At 64.2% G+C, this 22656-nt stretch overlaps 1 protein-coding gene across 35 annotated transcripts in view; it reads right to left on the reverse strand.

Annotated features, from left to right (window-relative positions):
* Nucleotides 1–2330: 2330 nt before the first annotated feature.
* The window catches only part of PLEC (plectin), a 56529-nt gene continuing 36203 nt past the window's right edge, over nucleotides 2331–22656 (reverse strand). For 34 of the 35 annotated variants that reach the window (XM_070632279.1, XM_070632276.1, XM_070632271.1 and 31 more), the window contains 23 exons: nucleotides 22512–22607; nucleotides 22070–22197; nucleotides 21728–21821; nucleotides 20988–21142; nucleotides 20585–20903; nucleotides 20423–20500; nucleotides 20183–20344; nucleotides 19886–19990; nucleotides 19628–19723; nucleotides 19314–19439; nucleotides 17964–18116; nucleotides 17702–17856; nucleotides 17492–17618; nucleotides 17200–17383; nucleotides 16949–17106; nucleotides 16643–16821; nucleotides 15428–15566; nucleotides 14968–15324; nucleotides 14803–14886; nucleotides 14510–14614; nucleotides 14286–14384; nucleotides 9916–13296; nucleotides 2331–9793 (listed from right to left, as the gene is read on the reverse strand). In XM_070632279.1, coding sequence (XP_070488380.1) covers nucleotides 3575–9793; nucleotides 9916–13296; nucleotides 14286–14384; nucleotides 14510–14614; nucleotides 14803–14886; nucleotides 14968–15324; nucleotides 15428–15566; nucleotides 16643–16821; nucleotides 16949–17106; nucleotides 17200–17383; nucleotides 17492–17618; nucleotides 17702–17856; nucleotides 17964–18116; nucleotides 19314–19439; nucleotides 19628–19723; nucleotides 19886–19990; nucleotides 20183–20344; nucleotides 20423–20500; nucleotides 20585–20903; nucleotides 20988–21142; nucleotides 21728–21821; nucleotides 22070–22197; nucleotides 22512–22607 — 12699 coding nt within the window. In that variant the 3' untranslated portion in view covers nucleotides 2331–3574. The remainder of the gene's footprint in view (nucleotides 9794–9915; nucleotides 13297–14285; nucleotides 14385–14509; nucleotides 14615–14802; nucleotides 14887–14967; nucleotides 15325–15427; nucleotides 15567–16642; nucleotides 16822–16948; nucleotides 17107–17199; nucleotides 17384–17491; nucleotides 17619–17701; nucleotides 17857–17963; nucleotides 18117–19313; nucleotides 19440–19627; nucleotides 19724–19885; nucleotides 19991–20182; nucleotides 20345–20422; nucleotides 20501–20584; nucleotides 20904–20987; nucleotides 21143–21727; nucleotides 21822–22069; nucleotides 22198–22511; nucleotides 22608–22656) is intronic. The other variant, XM_070632299.1, reaches the window with a different exon arrangement.

Genomic DNA, 22656 nt, shown 5'->3' on the forward strand with positions numbered 1-22656 from the left:
GAATTGTGAGAAAATAAATGTCCTGTTTAAGCCCCTAGTCTGGTATTTGTTATGGCGGCCCCAGCAAACTAACATAGGCAGCAAGTTGGAAACGGCAGCCAGAAGGCCTGATCCACAGGGTTAGAAGACAGCTTACAGAACACGGTGTTCTGAGAGAGCTGGGCGGCTGGCGAGGGGACTGCTGACAATAGCAGGTCTCAAACCCAACCCTGTGGCAGTCACCTTTAGGGCTTGTTAAAACATGGATTGCTGGGACCCAGCCCAGAATTTCTGATTTAATAGGTCTGGGGTGGGGCCAAGAATTCACATCTCACAAGATCCCAGGTGGTCCTGGTGCTCATGGTCCGGAGGCCACACTTGGAGGACCACTCGGTTATTATATAGAACCAAACGTTAAAATGAATGATATGGTTGAGATCAGCTGCCTCAATGGAAAACACAGCTGCTTGCTCTGCTTCCCTATCTAAGCCCGTTTAAGACCCAGAGGTCATAAACTGAAAGATTTCTTAGGTCCCCTTGAGAACACTACAGGTCTAGACAGCTGTGATGCCCCGAGGCCTTCTCTAAAAGGACCTACGGCCACTTATCTGGACAACTGTGCACTGAGGAACGGTGCACACCCAGATCAGGGCCTGAGCAGACACTGATACATGGGCTCCCTGTTTTGTGTAGGGACCATGGGGTCTGGAAATAAATGGAGTCCCCGTCTGGGTCCCTCTCACAGAGGACCCAGTGGGTCCACAGAACCACTGGGCAGTCCATGAAAGTGTAATGGGAATGGACATACTTAACAATTGACGGAATCCTCACATTGGTTTTTTGGCCTGTAGAGTAAAAAATTATTGCAGTGGTTAAGACCAAATGGAAACGCTAGAAACAGCTCCCCTCCCCAGCCAATACAATAAATAAAAAACATTGCGTCCTGGTTGAAGTGGCAGAGATTAGCAGCACCTCAAACACTTAAGGAATGCAAGGGTCACCATCTTCCCTTCTAATTCACTGCTCAGGTCCCTGCAGTAGCTGAATGGATCGTGGTGGCTGACAGTGGAACATCACAAACATAACAGTCACCCTAAGTACAGCTGTTGTGCTGTCATGGAATGTTCTAGAACAGATTAACACGGCCTCTGATAAGTGGTCTGTAGCTCTTGACTTGGTAAGGGTTTCTTTTCCAATCTGGTGGAAGGTTAGGAGCGGTGCACACCCACGTGGGATGGAGAACATACACCTTCCCACTCTGCCCCGGGCTGTGCCAACTCCCCTGCTCCGTCACAGTGGCCCACCCACCGTACCCCCAGTGACCCGCTGACGAACGTGTGCTGCTTGTCCCTGCCACTTTAGGCTGTGAGAGCTTAACGGTCCTGGTCTCCAGAAGGAAAACATTGCCACCTGGGACACAGCGATGAAGTGTCCCACTGAATTTACAGCTACGGCTGCCACGTGGCCACGGCGGCTCCTTGCTCCAGCAGACCAGCAGGCCAGGCGGCCACCATCTTGGCAGAGACGACCCTGCGTGTCACGTGGAGGCAGGCTGCTGCCCTGGGGCACCTCAGTATTTCTATGCTCGGTTTTAACTGTAAGGAGAGCAGAGCCCGACAAGGATGTGGCAACCAGGACTCAGAACCCCAAGGACGAGGGTCTGGGTCACCGCCCCCCCAGCACAGCAGGGAGATGAGCATCGTCATGGCGTCACGGCAAGCCGCTCGGGGGGGCTGCAGTTTGCCCCGCTCCCCTGCTTCTTGTAAGTTTTCCCAGCAAACATCCTGGAAAAGCTGTAATAAACCGGATGTGAGGAGCCAGCGGACCGCGGCAGAGCTGCTGGCACTTCAGCCACTGCCTGGCGCTCAGGCTCTCAACTGCATCCTTTCCTGGAGGGTGACCCCTGGCTGACAAGAACCGACTTCGCCAGGGGGCCACACTGCCCCCTCCACACGGTGGGGGGACACAGCCTGTGACTGACTGATACGGGGCATTTAAGACTGCCACCTCAGAGGGGAGCACCAGTCACAAACTGAGCCCGAGGCACTGGGCATGGTGACAGGTCATCACCTGGACTGATACAGGGGCTGGGGGACGTCCAGCAGTGGGCCCCAGCTGGCCCGGCCTCGCTTGGTCTACCCTTCCCGCCGCCTCGCCCTCTGCTCAGGGCCACTCAGTCTGGGTTTCTCTCGCCTGAGACGTGCAGCCCCAGGCCGGCATCTTTACCGAGGCCCCGCTCCTCTGCCCCTGACCAGGACACAGTGGCCAAGCTCAGCGCCTGGGGCTGCAGTATCCACCCTACCCCAACGCATCCCTGAGCCCAAGACAAGAAAGTGAGGCAAGACCCAAGGGAAAGTTGGAATTGCTTTTATTGGGGCGAGCACCGCAGGCCCGCCCATGGTCAGGTTAGTGTTCTGCCCTCACAGAGGCAGCTGGAAGCCCGGCACCTCCACTCGCCGCCTGCCTGGGTTAGTGGAACATGCAAAGCTCAGTCAGAGGGTGGAGGCGGGGGTGGAAGCCACCAAGGCCAGGGGCTGGATGGAACAGGAGGGGGCCACACCAGGCTGGGCTGCCCAGGTCAGCACAGACAGCCCTGCTGGTGTCCCCAGGCTCAACGAAGGGGCTGAGGCTCCCTGGCAGAGACAGGCAGGCAGCACCCCAGGGTGGGGTTCCACAGGCTCCAGGGGCCACCGGGCCCATGGGGGAGAAGAGCCCAGCAGAAAGCTCAGCCAAACCGAGCCTAGCCCGGGGCTGGCATGCCCGAGAGCTGGGCCAGTAGCGAGCCTCTCACTGGGAAGGTCTGTCTCCCACCCCAGGTCTGGGTCCTTGGGGCCTGGGGTGCAAGGGAAGACACAGAAGGCACTTACTAGGGAGCTGAGGCTGGAAGGCTGAAGCCAGAGGCCTGGGGTCTTGGGAGAGAGTGTCAGGGGCTGGGAACTGGGAACAGAGCCTGCATCTGTGTAGGAGCCTGGCGGGAGCCAGGAACAGGCTGGGGCCTGGCCCAGACCAGCTGGTGCTGCAGACTGGACTCACCTTCCCACGGGAAAGGGACTTCTCTGGGCAGGCTGGAAGAGATGGCTAACCCAGGACCCCCTCCCTTCCCAGCAAGGCCCACTGAGCGAGCAGGTCAGTTCTGGAAACAGACAGGAGAAAATGCCCACCCTGAGGGCCCCAGTAGGAACGGGGCTAACCCCCGCTGCCTCGAGCAGCTAGGATTGGTGATTGGGTGTTATGTGGGGCCCGCCTACAGGGCTGCAGGGGAACCTCGCCCAGACGGAACCCTCCTGGAAGAAGGGAGGGCTGGGTTGGGGGCCCGGCTCTGGACCCTCCAAGGCACCTGGCTGTGGTGAGTGGCAGGAAGAGAGAACTAAGGGAGACCTGGGGTGAGGTGGTCAGTGGCGCTGGACCAGCCCTGTCCCCCAAGAAACAGGCTGTCTGGACAGCAGACATACATTAATATATTAGTCTGGTCTTTTTGGTTAAAGTTTAGGCACCGCTTGGGAAGAAGACACCTTTAAACATTAAAGAAAGACCCCAGCGCCTGGGCGGGGAGCCTGGCCACATGCAGAGCAGGAGGCGGGGTGCAGGCAGGGAGTCAGGCCACAGCAGACTCAGGGCCTCCCAGGGAGGACGTGGGGCCCGAGGCATAGCGGCGGCCATACCCTGAGGAGGAGTAAGAGGAGGAGGAGAAGGTCATGGAGAAGCCGGAGCCAGTGGCGTCAAAACTGCCACGGCGAGAGCCAGCCCGGGAGCCCGTGCGCGAGCCGGTGCGCGAGCCAGCCGTGGAGCCGGAGCCGCTGACGCTGTAAGGGCTGTAGTAGCCCTTGCTGGACTGGGCAGCGGCCTCCAGCAGCCGCAGCCCCGTGCCCTCCTCCACCATGCTGCGGTCCAGTGCGTCCTTGTAGGAGATCTTGAGCTTCGTCTTGGGGCAGGTGAGGTACTTGGAGTGCGCGCCAACGTCTCGCAGCTTCTGGGCGGTGCGGGCGTCCACCGTGCCGCGCTGCAGGGCCTCGTCGAGGGGCACGCGGCCTGGTACATCGGGCTCAATCAGGCCACCCGTCAGGTACTGCACCTCCAGGAAGCGCTGGCCGGCCTCGTAGTAGAGCCAGCCCTTCTTCAGGGCCTGGGCGGCCGACATCTTGGTCTTGGTGCGCGGGTCCTCGAAGCCAAGGAAGGCCTTCTGGGCCAGGTTGATGCGGTCCACCATGATCTTGTCCACCAGGCCCTTGTTGACGGCATCGGTGACAGGGAAGCGCTCGCCGGTGTTGGGGTCGATGATGCCGCCGGTGCAGGCCTGTGCCTCCAGCAGCCGCTGCCCGGTGATATTGTCCACCAGGTTGCGGTGCATGGCCTCCGTGATGGACACCTTCTCCAGTGTCTCCGTGTCCAGGATGCCAGCCACAGGGCCCGTTTCCTCGGTGGGGTCAGACCAGGAGGCCAGCGGGGTCCTGGTGACGGCAGGGCTGATGGGGTAGGAGGAGGAGGACCCCACAGAGGAAGAGCGGGAGCGGAAGCCACTGGCGTTGCCCGAGAGCATGTCGGCGAACTCGGTGATGGAGAGTGTGCCGGCGCGGTACTGGTCTAGCGCAGAGCGGTCGATGAGGTTTTTGGCGATGGCCTCATCGATGTCGTACTGGCGGCCTGAGCGGCGGTCAATGATCATGGACTTGACCACACCGTCCGAGGAGGAGATGGTGATCTCCTCCCACTCACACTCCTGCTCAGACAGCTCCAGGTACGTCTGGTGGTCAATGAGGCCCTTGCGGTAGGCCTCGTACACTGACATCTCCTTGCCCGTCTCAGGGTCCACGATCACCACGCGGCGCTTGCGCACTGAGGACTTGGAAGACGTCTTCCGCTCCCGCTTCTTCTCCTTCAGTGGCAAGAGGCACAGGCCCGTCTGAGGGTCGGTGATGCAGCGCTCCATCAGCTGTAGGTAGGTGAGGTTCTCCTCCGTGTTGGGGTCAAAGAAGCCCTTGGTGTCATCCGAGGGGTCAGTGAGGATCTCGTTCATCTCCTCGTCAAAGAGGCCTCGCTTGTAGGCCACTTCCACGGGCAGCCGGTGGCTCTCCTCGGGGTCAATGATGCCACCCGTGGCGATCTGGGCCTCCAGCAGGCGGATGCCGTGGTCCTTCAGGATCAGGCCCTTCTTCATGGCCTGGAAAAGGGAGATGAGCTTCCCGGAGTACGGATCCTTATAGCCGGTGACGGCGCGTTCTGCCGATAGCAGCTTGTCCTTGAACTCGGGGCCCACGATGCCCATGCGCACGGCTTCCTCCACGGTCAGCTTGAGCCCCTTGATGGGGTCGATGACATAGCCAGTGGCCGCCTGTGCCTCCAGGAGCTCAAAGGCCGTGCCGGGGCGGATGATGCCCTTCTTCATGGCCTGGTACACCGACAGCCGCTCCTTGGTGGAATCGACGAAGACGCCGGCAATGCAGCTAGTGCCCTCGAGGAACTTCTGCAGGCTCTTAGAGACCTCCTCAATGGAGGTGAGGCCCTCCTGAAGCTGCAGCGCCGTGGCCTCATCCATGACCTGAGAACGCACCAGCTCCTCCACTGTGATCTGCTTGCGCAGGCCACGGAAGGTCAGCTTGCGGGCGTCCGAGAGCGGCAGGAGCAGCTGGCCGCTGTTCTCGTCGCGACGGCACCGCTTGAGCAGCTGCGTGTAGCTGAGGCGCTCATCCGTGGAGGGGTCCAGGTAGCTGCGCACCTCGCTGGGCTCCGACAGCTGGTCGTGCGTGTCCTTGTTGAGGTAGCCGCGCTGGTAGGCCACTTCCAGCGGGAGATGGAAGCCCAGACGTGGGTCCACAATGCCGCCTGTGGCCAGCTGGGCATCCAGCAGCCGCAGGGCCTCCTCAGCAGGGATCAGCTCCTTCTTCATGGCCTGGAAGAGCGAGATAGTCTGCTCCGTGTAGGGGTCGCGGTAGCCGGTCACGGCCCGCTCAGCTGAGAGCAGCCGGTCGTGCAGCTCAGGGCCCACCAGGCCCTTCCGCACGGCTTCATCTACCGTCAGCCGCTCGCCCTTCACCGGGTCCAGCAGGAAGCCTGTGGCTGCCTGTGCCTCCAGCAGTAAGCGGGCCACCTCGGCACTCAGCAGCCCCTTCTTGAGGGCCTGGTAGATGGTCAGTGTCTGCCTGGAGCCGGGCACATAGACGCCGGCCACACAGCCTGTGCCGTAGAGGTAGCGCCAGGCAGACTCCGCCTCGAGCACCTCGCGGAGGCTCTTGGCGCCCTCCCGGAGCAGGCTGTAGGTCTCTCGGGAGATGACCCGGGCCTCGTACAGGTCCTCAGCGGTGAGGCGGCGGCGGATGTAATCGTAGGAAGCCAGGTTCTGCTGGCGAATGATCTCGGTCTTCTCGATGATCTCGATGATGATGATGATCATGCGCTCCTTGGTCACCCGGCCGGCCTGGAAGTCGGCCATCAGCCGGGCCCGCTGCTCCTCGGGGATCAGGTCTGACTGCATCACCTCCCACAGGGACATAGTGGAGCCACCATGGCTGCCGCCGCCAGGGATGTCGATCTGCGTCTCCTCGAACGCCCTCCGGGTCTCCTCCTCGGTGTACACCTGCGTGGTCTCCACCACCTCCACCTTCTCTGCCCCTTTGAGCGGCAGGAGGCGCAGGCCCGTCTCGGGGTCCTCCACGCAGCGCTCCAGCAGCTGCAGGTAGGTGAGGTTCTCGTGCGTGTTGGGGTCGAAGAAGCCCTTGGTGTCGTCGCTCGGGTCCGCCAGCACGTGGTTCATCTCCTCGTCGAAGTAGCCGCGCTGGTAGGCCACCTCCACGGGCACGCGGTGGCTGTGCACGGGGTCGATGATGCCGCCCGTGGCGATCTGGGCCTCCAGCAGGCGGATGGCGTGGTCCCTGACTACGAGGCCCTTCTTCATGGCCTGGAAGAGGGAGATGGTTGTGCCTGAGTAAGGGTCCTTGTAGCCTGTCACGGCTTTCTCGGCTGACAGCAGCTTCTCATGCAGCTCAGGGCCCACAATGCCAGCCTTCACGGCCTCATGGACATACAGGCGCTGATTGCGCACAGGGTCCACCAGAAAGCCGGTAGCTGCCTGGGCTTCAAGCAGGAGAGTGGCCGTGCTGGGCCTGAGGAGGCCCCGCCGCATGGCCTCATAGATGGTCACCTTCTCCTTAGACTCCTCCAGGTAGATGCCAGCAAGGCAGCCACTGCCCTGCAGGAGCGTCCGCACGGAGTCCACCTCCGACAGGTCCTTGACCGATGTCCTGCCATCTTTGAGCTGCTCAAACTGGGCCTTGCTGAGGACCCTGGAGGCCAGGAGCTCACTGGCTGGCACCGGGGCACGGAGCCCACTGAAGGAGAGCCTCTCCTGCCGCACGGTCTCCACCTCCTCGACAATGGTGATGAGGATCTTGATGATCTTCTCCACGGTGACCTTGCCCGTGCGGAACTGCCGCAGCAGCTCCTTCCTCTGCTCCTCCGTGAAGTACTCGGAGCTAATGAGCTCCCACACTGTCACCGTCCTGCCCTTGAAGCTGCCCACGGGGACCTCGACAGTGGCCTTCTGAAAGGTCTCCCGGGCCTGGAGCTCGGAGTAGAGCTCCTCCTGACGGGCCCGTGCAGCCTTCTCTGAGACTGGCAGCAGGCTCAGCCCCGTCAGCTGGTCAGGCCGGCACTGCTGCTGGAGCTGGCCATAGGTGACCGGCTCACACGCACTGGGGTCGTAGTAGGTCTTGGCATCATCCCTGGGTGCTGACAAGGCTTTGCTGGTCTCCTTGTCTAAGTAGCCCCGGGCATAGGCAACGTCCAGGGGCACACGGTGGCTCTTGCTGGGGTCCACGATGCCGCCTGTGGACAGTTGGGCATCCAGCAGACGCAGACCCTGCTCCTTGGGGATGAGTCCCTTCTTCAGGGCCTGGAACAGAGAGACGCTTTTCCCTGAGTAGGGGTCCTTATAGCCCGTCACGGCCTTCTCAGCTGACAGCAGCTTCTCGTGCAGCTCGGGCCCCACCAGGCCGGAGCGCACTGCCTCGTCCACAGTCAGCCGGGCGCTCGTGGCAGGGTCGATGATGTGCCCTGTGCCGGCCTGGGCCTCCAGCAGGGCCACGGCCACCTCTGGTTGTAGCAGGTCTTTCTTGAGGGCCTCGTAGATGCTCAGCTTCTGCCCTGCCTCCTCCAGCCACACGCCTGCGATGACATTGGTGCCCCGCAGGGCCTGACGCACGGCATCCACCTCGGCTACCTCTCGCACCGAGCGCTCGCCCCGCTGCAGCTGGCGGTAGAGGTTGTGGTCGATGACCCCGCTCTCGAGCAGCTCGGCAGCGGGCACCAGGGCACGCAGGCCCTCAAAGCAGAGCTGGCTCTTCTGTTCGTGCTCCTCGACCACCGTGATGACAATCTTGATGATCTTCTCCACGGTGACCTTGCCCGTGCGGAACTGCCGCAGGAGGTCGCGCCGCTGCTCAGCTGTGAAATACTCAGAGTTGATGAGCTCCCAGATGGTCACTGTCTTGCCCTGGAACTTGCCAAATGGCGCGGACACGGTGGCTTTCTCGAACACGTCCCGGGCCTCAGAGTCGGTGTAGACGAGCTCACCGCCCTTGGCAGCCTGATCTGTGAGTGGCAGGAGGCGCAGGCCCGTCTCGGGGTCCTCCACGCAGCGCTCCAGCAGCTGCAGGTAGGTGAGGTTCTCGTGCGTGTTGGGGTCGAAGAAGCCCTTGGTGTCGTCGCTCGGGTCCGCCAGCACACGGTTCATCTCCTCGTCGAAGTAGCCGCGCTGGTAGGCCACCTCCACGGGCACGCGGTGGCTGTGCACGGGGTCGATGACGCCGCCCGTGGCGATCTGGGCCTCCAGCAGGCGGATGCCGTGGTCCCTCACGATGAGGTCCTTCTTCATGGCCTGGAAGAGGGAGATCTGCTCCCCGGTGTAGGGATCCTTATAGCCGGTGACGGCACGCTCGGCCGACAGCAGCTTGTGGTGTAGCTCAGGGCCCACAACGCCCTCCTTCACGGCCTCATTGACCGTCAGCCGTCGGTTCTGCACAGGGTCCAGGAGGAAGCCTGAGGCCGCCTGGGCCTCGAGCAGGATGAGCGCTGTGCCCGGGCTCAGCAGCTGCCTCCGCAGGGCTGTGTAGATGCTCAGCTTCTCGTTGGCAGGCTTCAGCAGCAGCCCAGCAATACTGCTGCGGCCCTGCAGGTAGCGGCGCACATCCTCCCGCTGCGCGAGCTCGGCCACCGTGGTGCGGCCCTGCACCAGCCGCTGCAGCTCCTCCGTGCTCAGGATGCCCACCTCCTGCAGCCGCTGGGCTGGCACCTTCTGCCGCAAGCCGTCAAAAGCATGCTCAGGCTCCGCCTCTGTGGCTGGGCCGTCGGGGGCGTCCCGGCCATTGGGCAGGGCTTTGACAGCAGTGGCCTGAGAGGCAGCAATCTCCTCCGAATGTGCCAGTGCAGCCCGGTGCTCCTCCTCCAGGCGCTGCAGCCGCTCACGCAGCCTCTGGTTCTCCTCCGCCAGCAGCTTCTCCTGCTGCTGCCGCTGCTGCTCCAGGCGCTGCAGCTCCTCTTGCTTGCGTCGCACCCCCTCCTCGGCCTCCCGCTGCCGCTGCCGGGCCTCCTCCATGCTGGCCACCAGCTGCTGCTTCTCCTCCTCCATCTGCTTCTGCTGCCGCTGCTGCTCTTCACGCAGCTTCTGCGCCTTGGCCACCTCGTCCTGGAAGAGCTGCTCTAGCTTGGCCTTCTCCTGCTCGATGAAGCGCTCCCGCTGCAACAAGGTGTCCTTCTCGGAGAGGAAGCTCTGCTGCAGGGCCTGCGTCTCCTGCAGCAGCTGCTCCTGCTGTACTGTTTGCATCTGTAAAGGGGGCAGGGAGCAGTCAGGGACATTGGGGACCTTGGGAACCCCCGCTGCCCTATCCAAGAGCAGACCCTCCCCCCTCGAGCCTGCCCACTCGCGTGTGGAGAGAGAGCTGGTACCTCCTCAGACTTGAGCTGCAGCAACTTGGCCTCCTGCTTGAGCTTCTCCTTCTCACGCTCCAGCTCGGCGATAGCCTGCCGCAGGCGCTCAGCGTCGTGGTCACTCTGCTGCCTCTGGATCTCGAGCGTCTGCACCAGCGTCACCTTCTCCTGCGTGGCGAGCTCAGTGCGGTGCAGCTTCTCGCCTATCTCCTCAGCTTGCTTCCGGAAGCGCTGGGCGTCCTCCTCAGCCCGGGCCTGGGCCCGGCTCATCTCAGCCACTCGCAGCTTGAGGCGCTCAGCCTCGGCGCTCATCTCCAGCTGCCGCTGTCGCTCTGCCTCCAGTGTCCGCTGGAAGCCCTGAGTCTCCTGCTCCAGCTGCTGTGCCATCTGCTCCTTGTCCTCCTGCAGCCGCCGGGCCTGCTCTTGTGCAAGCTCCTTCTGCTGCTGCAGCAGCTCGGCCTCGGCCTTGAGCCGTGTGGCCTCCTGCACCGCCTGCATCTTCTCCTTGAGCATCTTCTCGGCCAGGGCCCGCTGCTGTGCCAGGTCCTCCTCGGCCAGCTCCCGCAGCCGTGCCGCCTCCTGGGCTGCCACACTCAGACGCGCAGCCTCCTCTGCCACGTGCTTCATCTTCTCAGCCTCCTCCTGCAGGACGCGCTGTGTGTTGTCCTTGTCGCGCAGGATGAGCGCACGGTTCTCCGCCTCAATGCGTGCCTTGAGCTTGCCCAGCTCCTCCATCTGCACGCGCAGAGAGAAGAGCTCCTCCTCCACCTGGCTGCGCTGGCGGGCTGCCTCTGTCACCTCCGCCTTCAGCCGCTGCAGCTCCTCATCCAAGATGCTTTTCTGGTGGTCAGTCTCCTCCAACTGCAGCCGCAGCGTCGTCAGCTCCTGTTCCACCTGCGCCTTCTGCCGCAGTGTCTGCTCAGCAAACTTCTTGTGCTTCTCCATCTCCGCGTCGGCCGCCTGCTTCTGCCGCAAGGCCGCCTGCTCTGCCTGTGCCCGCCGCGCCGCCTCCTGCTCAGCTTCCTTGCGCAGCTTCTCTGCGGCGGCCTGTGCCTGCGCCTGCGCCTGCGCCTGCTCCTCTGCTGACTGCTTCAGCCGCTCTGCCTCCTCCACCTGCCGCCGAGACTGTGCTGCCTCCCTCTCGGCCCGCTCCCGCGCCTCCTCTGCCTCCTCGGCCGCCCGCCGTGCCGCCTCTGCCTCGCCACGCAGCCGCTCCAGCATGCTCTGTTCTTGCTGGAGCGTCTGCTGCAGCTCCTGCTCCTTTTGCTGCACTGCAAAGGCGTGAGCCTTCTCCTCCGCCTGCAGCCGCTTCTGGGCAGCGTCCTGAGCCAGCTGCAGCTGCCGCGCAGACTCCTGCTCTGCTCGCTCACGCAGGCGCCGTGCCTCCTCCACCTTGGCTTTGAGCCGCTCCACCTCCTCCAGCGCAGCCTTACGCTGCCGCGCAGCCTCCTCCTCAGCCGCCAGGCTCTTCTGCACACGCTCCTCAGCCTCACGGCGCCGCTGCTCCTCCTCGGCTGCCAGCTGCCGCTGCCGCATGGCCTCCAGCTCCGCCTGCTCCTTGCTGCGCAGCGTGTCCTCGGCATTGCTGCGGATGCGCCCCAGCTCTAGCTCCAGCTCTGCCTTGCCGGCAGCTGCCTTCTCGAAGCTCACCTTGAGGGCCAGGATCTCCTCCTCCACCTGCCGCCGCTGCCGCAGCGTATCTTCCACCAGCCCTTTCTGCCGCTCCAGCTCACTCTCCGATGCCTTGCGCAGCTGTGCCAGCCGCTCCTCGATGTCAGCCTTGTGCTGGGCCGCCTGCTCCTCTAACCGCCGCCGCTGGAAGGCCTCATCCTCTGCCAGCCGCCGCAAGCGCTCATTCTCCGCCTCCTTCTCCTTCAGCGCGATCTCCGCCTCAGTCTTGAGCCGTGTGGCCTCGCCAATGGCAGCTAGCTTCTCGGCAAGCACCCGCTCCGCCTCTGCCCGCTGCCGCGCTGCGTCCTCCTCAGCCAGCTGCCGCTGACGCTTGGCTTCCTCGGCCAGGGCGCGCAGGCGGGCGGCTTCCTCGGCCAGCTCACGGAACCGACTGGCCTCAGCTTCCAGCCTCTGCTTGGACTTCTCGCTGGTGGAGCGCGACTCCTCCTCGGCCCGCGCCTTGCTAGCTAGCAGCACCTCCATCTCGGCCCGCACCTTGGCCAGCTCAGCTTCCAGCTCCTGGCGCTTCTGCGTGGCCGCGGCCGCCTCATGTTGCAGCCGCGCCAACTCCTCCTCCAGCAGCTGCCGCTGCTGCTCCCCCTGCTCTGTCTCAGCCCGCAGCCGGATCAGCTCCTGCTCTGCTGCCAGGCGCTGCTGCGCGGTGCCCTCTGCCAGCTGCCGCTGCTTCTCCAGCTCCTGCTCTGCTAGCTCCCGCTGCCGCACAGCCTGCTCCTCCGCCTTGCCTCGCCGCCGTGCCTCCCGCTCTGCCTCCTCCTTCTGCTTCTCTGCCTCGGCCTGGGCCAGGCTCTTCTGCTGCGCCACCTCCTCCGCTTGCAGCCGCAGCCGCAGTGCCTCATTGGCCTTCAGCTGCCAGCGCTCCAGTTCCCGCTCAGCCTCCTCGCGGGCGCGCTCGGCCTCAGCCTGCTGCTGCGCCCGCCGCTCGGCCTCCTCCCGCAGCTGCGCCACAGCCACGTGCTCCTCCTGCAGGGTGCGCTCCAGCTGCGCCGTCTTCTCCGCAAAGGAGGCGCGCTTGCTCTGTAGTTCCACCTCCGCGCTGCGCTGTGCCGTCTCCAGGGCCACTTGTACCTGGCGTGCCCGCTCCGCCTCGGCCTGCCGCAGACGTCGCTCTGCTTCCTCAGCCTGCAGGCGAAACTCCTCCAGTGCCTGCAGGGCCCGCTGCTTCTCGCGAGCCGCCTCGGCCTCAGCCTTCACACGCACGGCCAGCTCCGCCTCTGCCTGCCGCTTGCGCTGGGTCTCATCTTGCACCTGCCGCCGCAAGCGCTCTGCCTCTTCCTGCGCCTGCCGCTTCTGTGCCTCGGCCTCCTCTGCCCGCGCACGCAGTGCCTGTAGTTCACCCTCAGCCCCACCGCGCTGGCGCTCAGTTGCCTCCAGCTGCAGGCGCACCACACGGATCTCCTCCTCGATGCGCAGCCGGCTGCGTTCAGCTGCCTCCACCTGCCGAGCCTTGGCCTGGATCTCTGCCTCCGAGCTCTGCCGCAGGTGCTGCAGCTCCTCCTGGATGCTGCGCTTCTGCTGCTGCGCATCCACCGCTGCCTCTTCCCGCCGGGCCACCTCCTCCTGCATGCGCCGCTGCAGCTCCTGTGCCTCCTGCTCTGCCTGTGCCTTCGCCTGGGCGTGTGCTTCGGCCAGCTGCCGCTGCTTCTCTAGTGCGGCCTCCACCTCGGCCAGTCGCTCCCGCTCCTCTGCCCGCTGCTGCTCAGCCAGCCTCTGTGGCCGCGGCAGAGAGAGGGAGAGAACCAGAGAGAGCGGTGAGCACGGAGCAAGCCGCCAGGCCTTCACATGACACGGCACCACCACAGTTCACTCCGACAGCGCGGTGCGGGGGGTTCGAGGGAGGACAGAGGTCACAGCCCGGCCGAGGGAGAGAGCGTGCACCCGCCCAGGGCACTCAGGGCAGCGAGCGCAGCCTGGCCCCACCGTGCTCACCAGCCCGGGGAAGGAGGCCCAGGCGTCCTCCCCTCTTCCCGCAGACAGGCGACGGAGACAGACAGGGAGAGAGAGAGAGAGCAAAGCAGGAAGTTCGCAGTGCCTGTGAGCCGCATCCACCGCACAACCCTGCCTGAGCACCACCGAACGCCTGCTGACCTGGTTCTGGCCACAGGGGCCCCACAGGTCCCCTCCCTGACCCAGGTCCATTCCCACAGCCCAGTGTGGTCAGGAGGTGTGGGGTTGCCAGCGTAGGAGAGCAGCGCAGGAGTGAGCCAGCTCCGAAGAGGGACTTGCAAGCCTGTGGCTCTGAGCAGAGAGGCGGCTGCAGGTAGGCCAGACTGCGGGGCCACCCACGAGGCAGGAGGAACAGGACAGGTGGGCACCCTGCCCCGCCGAGGCACCTTGGGACACCCCTTCCCAGCCCCCATAACCTGACACCACTCCTAGCTCTTCCAGAGCAAGTGGCCAGGTGGGAGATGCCAGCACGGAATCCCAAGGAAGAATGCATACGAGAGAGGCAGTGAGACGCCTGACAGGGGACGTGCTAACACACAGGAGAAAGAGGAGGCACCAGCCACCGCGGGCAGAGCAGTGCAGCGCACACCAGGCCAAGATAGGGCAGGCTGTACTGCAGGAGAAACGCTGGTGGCACCAGGCAGGAGGGGAATGGGGAGAGCGGTGCTAAGTGGCCCCAGATGGCTTCTTAAAGGCTGCCTCTGGGGCGAGGCGGGCAGCAGGACGGCCTCCCCACCCACGGTGGGCCATACCTCCTCCTCCTCCATGCGCCGCAGCGTCTCGCTGATGAACTTGATGTACTGGCTCGTGAGTGTGGTCAGCTCACTGTAGCGTGTGCGCAAGTCCACATACTAGGGGGCAGGAGAGGGCAGGCAGGTCAGCCCTGCCCCGAGCCCTGGGGCCCACGAGGCCCACTCAGCCCCTCAATCTAAGTTAGGCTGGGCCTCCCCCCGCCAGCCCCGCCCCTCAGCCTTACCTCTTGGATGACGCTCTCTGACCCGGACTGGACCTTGGGCTTCTTGGCCGGGGAGGCCACCGGCTCAAGCTGTGCCTTGTATGTGACGAGCTGGAGCTCATAATCCTGTGAGGACACACCAGTCAGCCACCGGTTCCACCCTCCCCTCACCCTGCCCCTGAACCTGACCACAGGCTTTTACCAGTGTGGCCTGGACTTGGGGGACACCCCTAGGGTCCCAGACCCGTCTCCCAGCAAGTCTTCTCTGGATCACCAGGCCCCCACAAGGGCAGCAGGTGGCCAGGTAGCCTTACCTTGATGGCGTTGATGTATTGCTTCGCAAACCTCTGGCATTCCTCCACCTTCTCCCCGTGGCGCTCGATCTCCTCCAGCAGTGCCTAGGAGGGGAGAGTGGTCAGCGGCCACAGAGTGCGCCCCCCACCGCTGCCCACTCCCGCCTGCACCTGGCCCATGCCCACCTTTTCCTGCCGCAGCTGCTCCCGCACGGCCCGGCTGTCAGCCAGCACCATGGCCTGGATCTGCTCCTGCCGCCGCTTAGCGTCCTGCAGCCAGGCGCCCAGTGGGTCCGCGCTCTCACGGTAGTAACGCAGCTGGCGGCCCAGCTGCTCGAGCTCACGCTGCCGCAGATCAGTCTGGGCCAGCACAGCCTGCCAGCGCTCCAGCAGCTGGGCAACCCGCTCACGCCAGCGCTCCACTTCCACGTCCCTCTCTCCGTGCCGCTGCTGCAGCCGCTCGCCCACCTCCTGCGCGCCCCGCAGCTCATCCCGCAGGGCATCGAACATGGGCTGCTGTGCCTCCGCCTGGGCCCGCAGCTTCTGTTGGGGGCCAGAGGCGTGGGTGCCGTTTCAGCCTGAGGCCCTGCCACTGGCCCCTAGATCCCCCAGCCCCCGCAGCAAGGCGCAGGCCCAGCAGCAGTACCTTTAGTGCGGCCTTGGTGGCCTCGAGCTCTGGGAGGGTGGCAGGCACAGCCTGGGCTTCCTTGAGCTGCTCCTCGTGGGCCTTGAGCACCTCCTCGGCCCCATGTGTGCTGCGGATCACCAGACTGATGGTCTTGAGCCTAGTGGGGAGAGCGCAGCTCAGAGCTGGGGAAGGGGTGGGCTCGAGGCAGCAGCAAGCACAACACGGTGGGACCAGAGCCCTCATGGTTGGCTGAGCCTGTGGTCATGGGCTTCGGGGAGCAGAACAGAGCCTGGGGAGAGGGTGGCCAGGGACCTCTAAGACACAGGGACATTTCAGCTCCAGCCTGAGTCCTGGAAGGAGGGTGTACTGGCCAGGGGAACAGGAGGCCCCAAGGCCCCGAGGCAGGGAGCACTGAGCCAGCTGCCCTTGGGGCCTGGGAGAAACCCTGGGTGAGGGGGACACCATGTGCCAGAGGGTGACACTTCTCTCAAACAGCGTGTCAGCCTCTGCGGGGAAGGGCGGGGAGGGGTGGACGCATTGTTTGAAGTGTTGTCAGAGACCATGAAACATTCAGTAACAAGACTGGGCCCTTAGAGAGGGAGTCAGTGATGAGACTGAGAAGAGAGAGCAGAGGAGGACTTCTCAGGAAGCTTCTAGAAGTGAATCTTTGAACTACGTGAATATACACGCTGAAATAAACCACAAAGAATACGAGAGCGCTCTGCGGCTGGGTGGGAGACGGGCAGCCAGGAGGAAGAGGGCCCTGGTGAGGACTCTGCATTTCTCAGGGGCCCTGGGGCAAGAAGGGACCGTGGGGGAAGCAAATTGGGAGATGGGGGGTACAGGCCCCCCAAAAAGACCTTGGCATTGGGCCTTCTCACCAGCTCGGGCCCTCTGCTATCTCACTCGCTGCCCCACCGCTAACCACCTGCCACAAGTCCTCACTCCCACCCACCGCCAAGAAGCCCCTCCCCCAAGGTCACCCGTTCCCCCCATGTGGCCGAGCCCCATGTCTGAACCCCACTGGCTACTGGCCACCTCCCCTTCTGGCATTCCTCTCTCTCCTGACCTCTCCAACGATGGTGCCCTGGGTCCCTCAACAGACCCTACCTCCTTGCCCCCGTCTGCCTGCCCATGAGCCTGTCCTCCCCCAGCACACAGCGGTCAGGCCTCCCTCTGCTCAGAACCCTCCTCTGGTCACAGCAGCCCCCGGCTGCTGACAGGTGCACTCACTTCTCCAGGTAAATGGCGGACAGGCTGCGGACTTGCTCCAACTTGCCCAGGGTCAGTTCCAGCTCCGAGCGCAGAGTGGGGGCAGCAGGTGATGGCTCGGGCAGGGCCAGGACCTTCTCGGCCTCGGCAGAAAGCCGGGCGACCCCCTTACCCAGTCCCTCGACCTCAGCCTGTGCTTTCTGAGGAGAGACCAAGGAGGAGGCAAGCTGACCACGGGACCCAGCACACAGCACCCCTTGAAGGCTGAAGTAGGGAGGGCATGGGGGGAGGAGGGACGGGAGGGGGACAGGACGGGACAGCGCCTGCCTGCTGCTCGGCGATGCGCTGGGCACACTCCCGCGCGGGCTCCTTGTCCAGCGGCAGCCGCAGGCGGTGCACGGTGCGTGTCTCACAGGCCTCCAGCTGCAGCCGGATGTCCTTGAGCTCCGAGATGCAGCGCTGACAGCGGGACTCCTCCTGCTCGCCTGGGGAACACGTCCCGCTCACACGGCTGCTCCGCTCACACGGCTGCTCGGCCCACAGCCTTCCACCCCAGCCCGGGCCTGCCCGCCACCTACCCTGCTCCAAGCTCTGCAGCAGCTGCTGGTAATGGTGGCTGCAGGAGCCATACTCGCGCTCAGCCTGCAGCCGGTCCTCGGGCCCGAAGCCACCAGCATCCTGGCTGTCCCGAAGGAAGGCCTGGTAGTGCAGCTCCAGGCTGCGCAGGGCTTGGCGTTGCTCCTCCGGCTTCATGGTGCGGAACTGTGGACGGCATGGGGCATGCAGGGCTGAGCACAGGCGGGGCAGGCTCGGCCCGCAGGAAGCTGCCTCCCGTCCCTCCCCCAAGGGCAGCTGAGGAGGCAGTCATACCGTGACCAGGGACCAGGAGCGGATGAGCTGTACATCGCGGCTGAGGCTCTGCCACGCCAAAAGGCTCTTCATGTCCACGTGCAGCTGGTGCCAGAGTGTAACCAAGGCCTGGTGCTGAGCCTCCAGCCTGGCAGGTCAGGGACATGGTCAGAGGCGTGTGGGCACTGCCCACTGCCACCCACTCCAGCCACCAAACCCCCAACCACCTACCTGGTAATGGCCTCCTGGGCCTCCTGGTTGGGCGGGGGCACAAGGAAGCACACAGAGGGCACAGCAGCCTCGCTGCCAGAACTGCTAAGCACCTTCCAGTGGGATGGCTGTGCGGGGCCCACCAGCTGGCACTCGTCACCCTTATGCACAGTCACCTGGGGCAGACAGAGCCGTCACAGTGTAGCCACACCCAGCCCCCCCCACACCCCAATGTGCAAGCCCTGCCCAGCCACAACCCTGCATGTGTGAGCTCTGCTCGTACCTCCACCTGCTTGTAGTCACACACGGCCAGCAGTGGCACACGGCCCCGCACAGGGTGGGCTGGGTTGCGGGGCTTCAGCTGCACAATGGCCTTGGCCCGCCTGGCCAGGCCTGAGAGGTGCCCTCTGTACTCGTTTAGTTGGTCTCTCTCGTCCTGCAAGGGAGGGCAGCTCAGAGACCAGCACCCTGTGTCCAGACCCAGGTGGCCTGGAGGAAGGTCTATGAAGACCCACCTGCCATCCTGGGCAATGAGCAAGCACCCCTGGCACCCCCCTGCTCTGACATCAGGAGGTCTCTCCTACTGTCCCCAGGGCGCAGTGGGGCCAGATACACAAACTGCGTGGCCCAGCCAGGCCACCAGAGCTTGGCTCCCAACAGATCCCACTGATCCTCCTTCCTTCCAGGCCAGGACGGAGGGCCCACCCTTCGTCCCAGGCCACTCACTGCATTCTCCAGAAGAAGGGCCCCAGCTGCACTCTGGCCCCACAACATCCTCTTCCCTCCACCCTCCTCTTCCCACTGCAGGTCACCCGCCTCCTCCTGCCTAGTACCTCCAAGGGCCAAACCCGACCAAGGACTGTCCAAGGCAGGTGAGAGTCCACCCTGAAGCTGCCTGTACCTCTCCAGTCCTCTCCCAGGCCAATGCTGCAGCCAAGGGAGCCTCTCAGAACCCCCCGCCTTCACTGATCCCAACTCCTGACCACAGGAGCTCCCAGCCAACAGAACCTTTCAGCCTCCTCTCTCCTCCATGGTTCCCCGCCAAGCACGCCCAGAAGGCCCCAGGGCCCCTCCTGGGTGCTCCCCACCCCTGCCATGGGGCACGTGGGTACCACACCCAGCAGCCTCCTCCGTCCTTCTGACTGTGCCTGCCCCAGACAACAGACACAAGATGTCAGCAGAACCATCTACAGTGAAAGGACTGGAGACAGGAAGGCTGAATCAGGTCTCCACTTACCCCAGGGGCTTAGAGGGTCAGGGGGCTCATGGCAGGTCTGGCCAGCCACCTGCCTCCACTCTGGAACCCTGCCATTCACCTCGCTGTTCCCTCACACCCATGTCCCACTGCACTGACCTCCAACTCCCATCCTGCCCCTGACCAACCCGTTAACTCCTCTAGTCACCGCCCCCCTCCCCACCTCCAGAGGGAACTTTCCAAAGTACTACTGTGGCCCAGACACTGGCCAGCATCTCCCTGCACTCCACCTGACCCTGGACCCCACTGCCCCTACGCCTGCCCCTGACTATGCCGCTCCATCCCTGAATCTGGCAGCCACTCGCCCTCACCCCTGCAGGCCGTGAGTGCCCTTGACCTTGGTCGCTCACCAGGCTGCAGAGCCCTGGCCTGGCTCACCTGGGCATCCTGAAGGAGGTCCTCGAGGCGAGTGACGGTGATGGAGCGGTCGCAGGTGTACTTTCTGCGCAGTGTCTCCTGCAGCTTCCGCAGCTGCTCCTCAGCCTCCCGCACATCTGAAAAGAACTGGGGCAGCAGCGAGGGGTCACACTGGGCCGACTGGGGAGGATTCTGATAGCTCAGTAGGACAGAGTGCAGGAATGAATTAGCCCTGTCTGTACGGACACAGGGAGGGGCCATGCATCTGCAACAGTGGTCTACGGGCTCCTCAAGGATGCTGCAGCTGAGCAGGCATGAGGGGGCCTGGGTCTCACCTGGAAGTAGGCGGTGTTCTCCTTCAGGTGCGCCTCGATGCAACAGCACAGCTGCAGCATCCAGCTCCACTGGGTCTGCAGGGCTGCCTGGAAGGACTGCACACAGCGCGCTCGTTAGGCCCCACCCACCACGAGGGGCTCAGAGGGCGCCCCACAGCCCTGCGCCACCCCTACCATGAGGGTTCGGGGGGGGGTCCCCTACAGAGCCACCTCCATCATGAGAGGTCCAGGCTGGTCTCTCCTGCAGCCCCGTCCTACCTCCACTGTAGGCCGAGCAGGGTGGTCTTCCCGCAGCAGCCGGTCCCCAGTGTTCTGGATCTCCTTGACTTTCTTTTCCTTCAACTCCAGCTCACGCATCAGGGCCTGACATGGGGATGGCCGGTCTTAGCAATGGTGTCAGGGCCAGGCCAGGGTCTGCCAGTCTCCCATCAAGTGGCACGCAAGGCCCAGGGTGGGCCCCATGGGGCCTGAAGCTGGACTCGACTGGCTGCCAAGGGGCTCCTGAGCTGGGGGAGGGGTCACGGAAGGGCCTAGAAGGCCGGCTGCCCGCCTCACCGAGTAACTCTCCTTCTTGGCGGCCATGTTGGTATTGCGCTCACTCCAGTCAAAGCCCACCTCCTCCTCCTCCTTCTCACTCAACCACATCAGCTCCTTGGTGGCAGCCGCGACAAAGCTGTACAGGCTCTCCAGGGACCGAAGGCGGCCCTTGGAGGAGTTCTGTGGGCAGGCAGGGTGTGTGTCAGCAGGCTGCAGCCCTGCTGCCTGCCCCAGCCCCCAGCCTGGTCCACTACTCACCAGCAACTTGGCATATTGCAGGTCCAACCGACCCAGGCAGTCACGGTAGGCGCCCCGGGTGGCCGGGGAGAGCTGACCCTGCAGGACACAACGAGAGGTGAGGCCTGCAGTGGCCACGACCTAGCCCACCACCCACTGCCCGCCCCAGAGGCACCCACTCACCTCGTCAGTTCTCGCCCGCTCAATCTTGGCCCGGAACTCCTCGATGGAATGGTGCAGGCCGCGGTGGCTGCCCAGCTGTGCCTCCACGCTGGGCAGGTCCACGCCCCACTCAGCACCGTCCACCCGGCGCTGGTTCTCCTCTACCCAGGCCAGTAGGTCCTGCAGGTAACGCAGAGTGGAGTCCTCCAGCTCCGGGCGCCTCTGCGTGCTCTGCAGCGTCACCTGGGTCACCTGGGTCACAGGGGCAGCCACCCCTGCCTTCAGCCGGAGGTTGTACTCAGTGCGGATGGCCACCAGGCGCTCATGCAGGCGGTACACCCTGGGGGCAGCGAAGGAGTCGGCAGGAGATCAGCTGGAACCGGGCTGCCTGTACCGAGGCCCCCCAGGGCAGAGCTTGGCCCACCTGCGGTACATCTGCTCGCCCTGTGGGTGTCGCCCATCCTTGAGAGTCTGCACATCGTTGAACAGCAGGCGGATCATGCTGTCTGCTTTGTCCAGGTCCCGCTCCACCTCGCCCGCCCGCTGCGGTGCCTTGCCTGCAGCCAGCAGCCGCACATCCTGCAAGGCGGTCGCCATCACTCAGAACCCGGCCAGCCCCGCCTCCCACCTGCCTGCAGAGGGGCCTCGGAGCGCTGATCCCGCCCAGCCCTGCACATCTTCCTGACACACGCTTCTGGCTAAACGGCCGACTCTTAGTTCTCTGAGAGAATGGGATCAAGTCCAAAGGCCTCCACTAGGTCCAAGGAGCCAGACCCTTCATGGCCTTGTCCACAGCTTTCCATGCCTCATCCCTCACCACCCCCTCCAGAAACTTCTCCTTCAACAAGCTCCTGCCCAGGCCCACGGAGCCTGCCCACCCTGGACCCTATGAGTCTGGTTCCTCCCCACCACCTCCTCCTGAGAGCAAGCCACGTAGGGTGGGTCTGGGACAGGGTAGGATGGCCTCTTCTGGGTCCTGCTGGCGCCCACAAGTCAGCTCTGCCCGAAGTAAGCCGTCAGAGTTGGCGGCACACCAGGAGGGAGGAGCTGCAGTGTGTGCCCCGCCTTCTGGCCAGCTAGCCACAGGGCGGGGCACGTTCGGGGGCTCCTCCTGCCTCCCTCCAGCCTCCCTGCCCAGTCCCACCCCTCGTCCCTCCCCCTCACCGATTGCAGCAGGGCGTCGGCCTGGTTCAGCTGCTCCTCACACAGCCCAGCCTCCATCTGCAGTTTGCTCACGATGCGCTGAAGACGCTCCAGCCTGCAGTCCAAGGCACCCACAGGACCCGCCGTGAGCGGGGTCAGCCTGCCAGGCTCCCGGCCACAGAGTGCAGCTCCCCTCCTGCTCCTGGCCTCCCTGCCAGCCTGCAGCCCACTGTCACGCTGGCCCGAGTACGGGTTTCCCAGCCTGAGGGGGGAATTTCCTCCCCAGGCAGTGACTCACCCTCGGGTGCCTTTCCTGCCACGGCAGGGCCCCACCCGCTCAACCGCACCCTGGTGCCCCCCCACCTCTCAAACTCGCTCCGCAGCTGCTTCTCCCGCTCCAGGATGGCCACGTGCAGCTTGCCCCACTCTTTCTCCACATCCAGCGGGTGGTAGCCAGGGGGCACCTTAAGCTGGCCTGCTTGCACTGCCCCCTGTGGGCAGAGACCAAGTTCAGGCCTGGGCCAGAAGAAGGGAGGGGGTGCCAAGCCACCCAGGCCCCCAGCCCACCCAACCTGGAACAGTCCTGGTCCCAGCAGCTCAGTAGTGAGGCCAAGCATAGCTCGCTGGAGGGGACCCCCAGGCCCCAGGCTCCGGAACAGTCTTCCCTCCAGAATGCTCCCTACTCATCTCCCCACGGGGACCTCCCACTCACTACCCTCTGGGATCCCCATTCACTTCCCTCCAGGACACTTACTCATTTCCCTCTGAGGACCCCCACTCACCTCCCTCAGGGACTCCCACTCACCTCCAGAGACTGGTAGATGCCCTTCGACCGGTTCTTGTCCGCCTCCTTGGCTGGAAGCTCCGTCTCCTTGAACTTCAGGAATTGGCACCATAAGATCTGTGGGGACAAGTGGTGTCAGCAGCCACACCTGGGCCCCCACAGCAGG

Source organism: Equus przewalskii, chromosome 8 (genome assembly GCF_037783145.1).
Source record: "Equus przewalskii isolate Varuska chromosome 8, EquPr2, whole genome shotgun sequence".
Classification (NCBI taxonomy): Eukaryota; Metazoa; Chordata; class Mammalia; order Perissodactyla; family Equidae; genus Equus; species Equus przewalskii.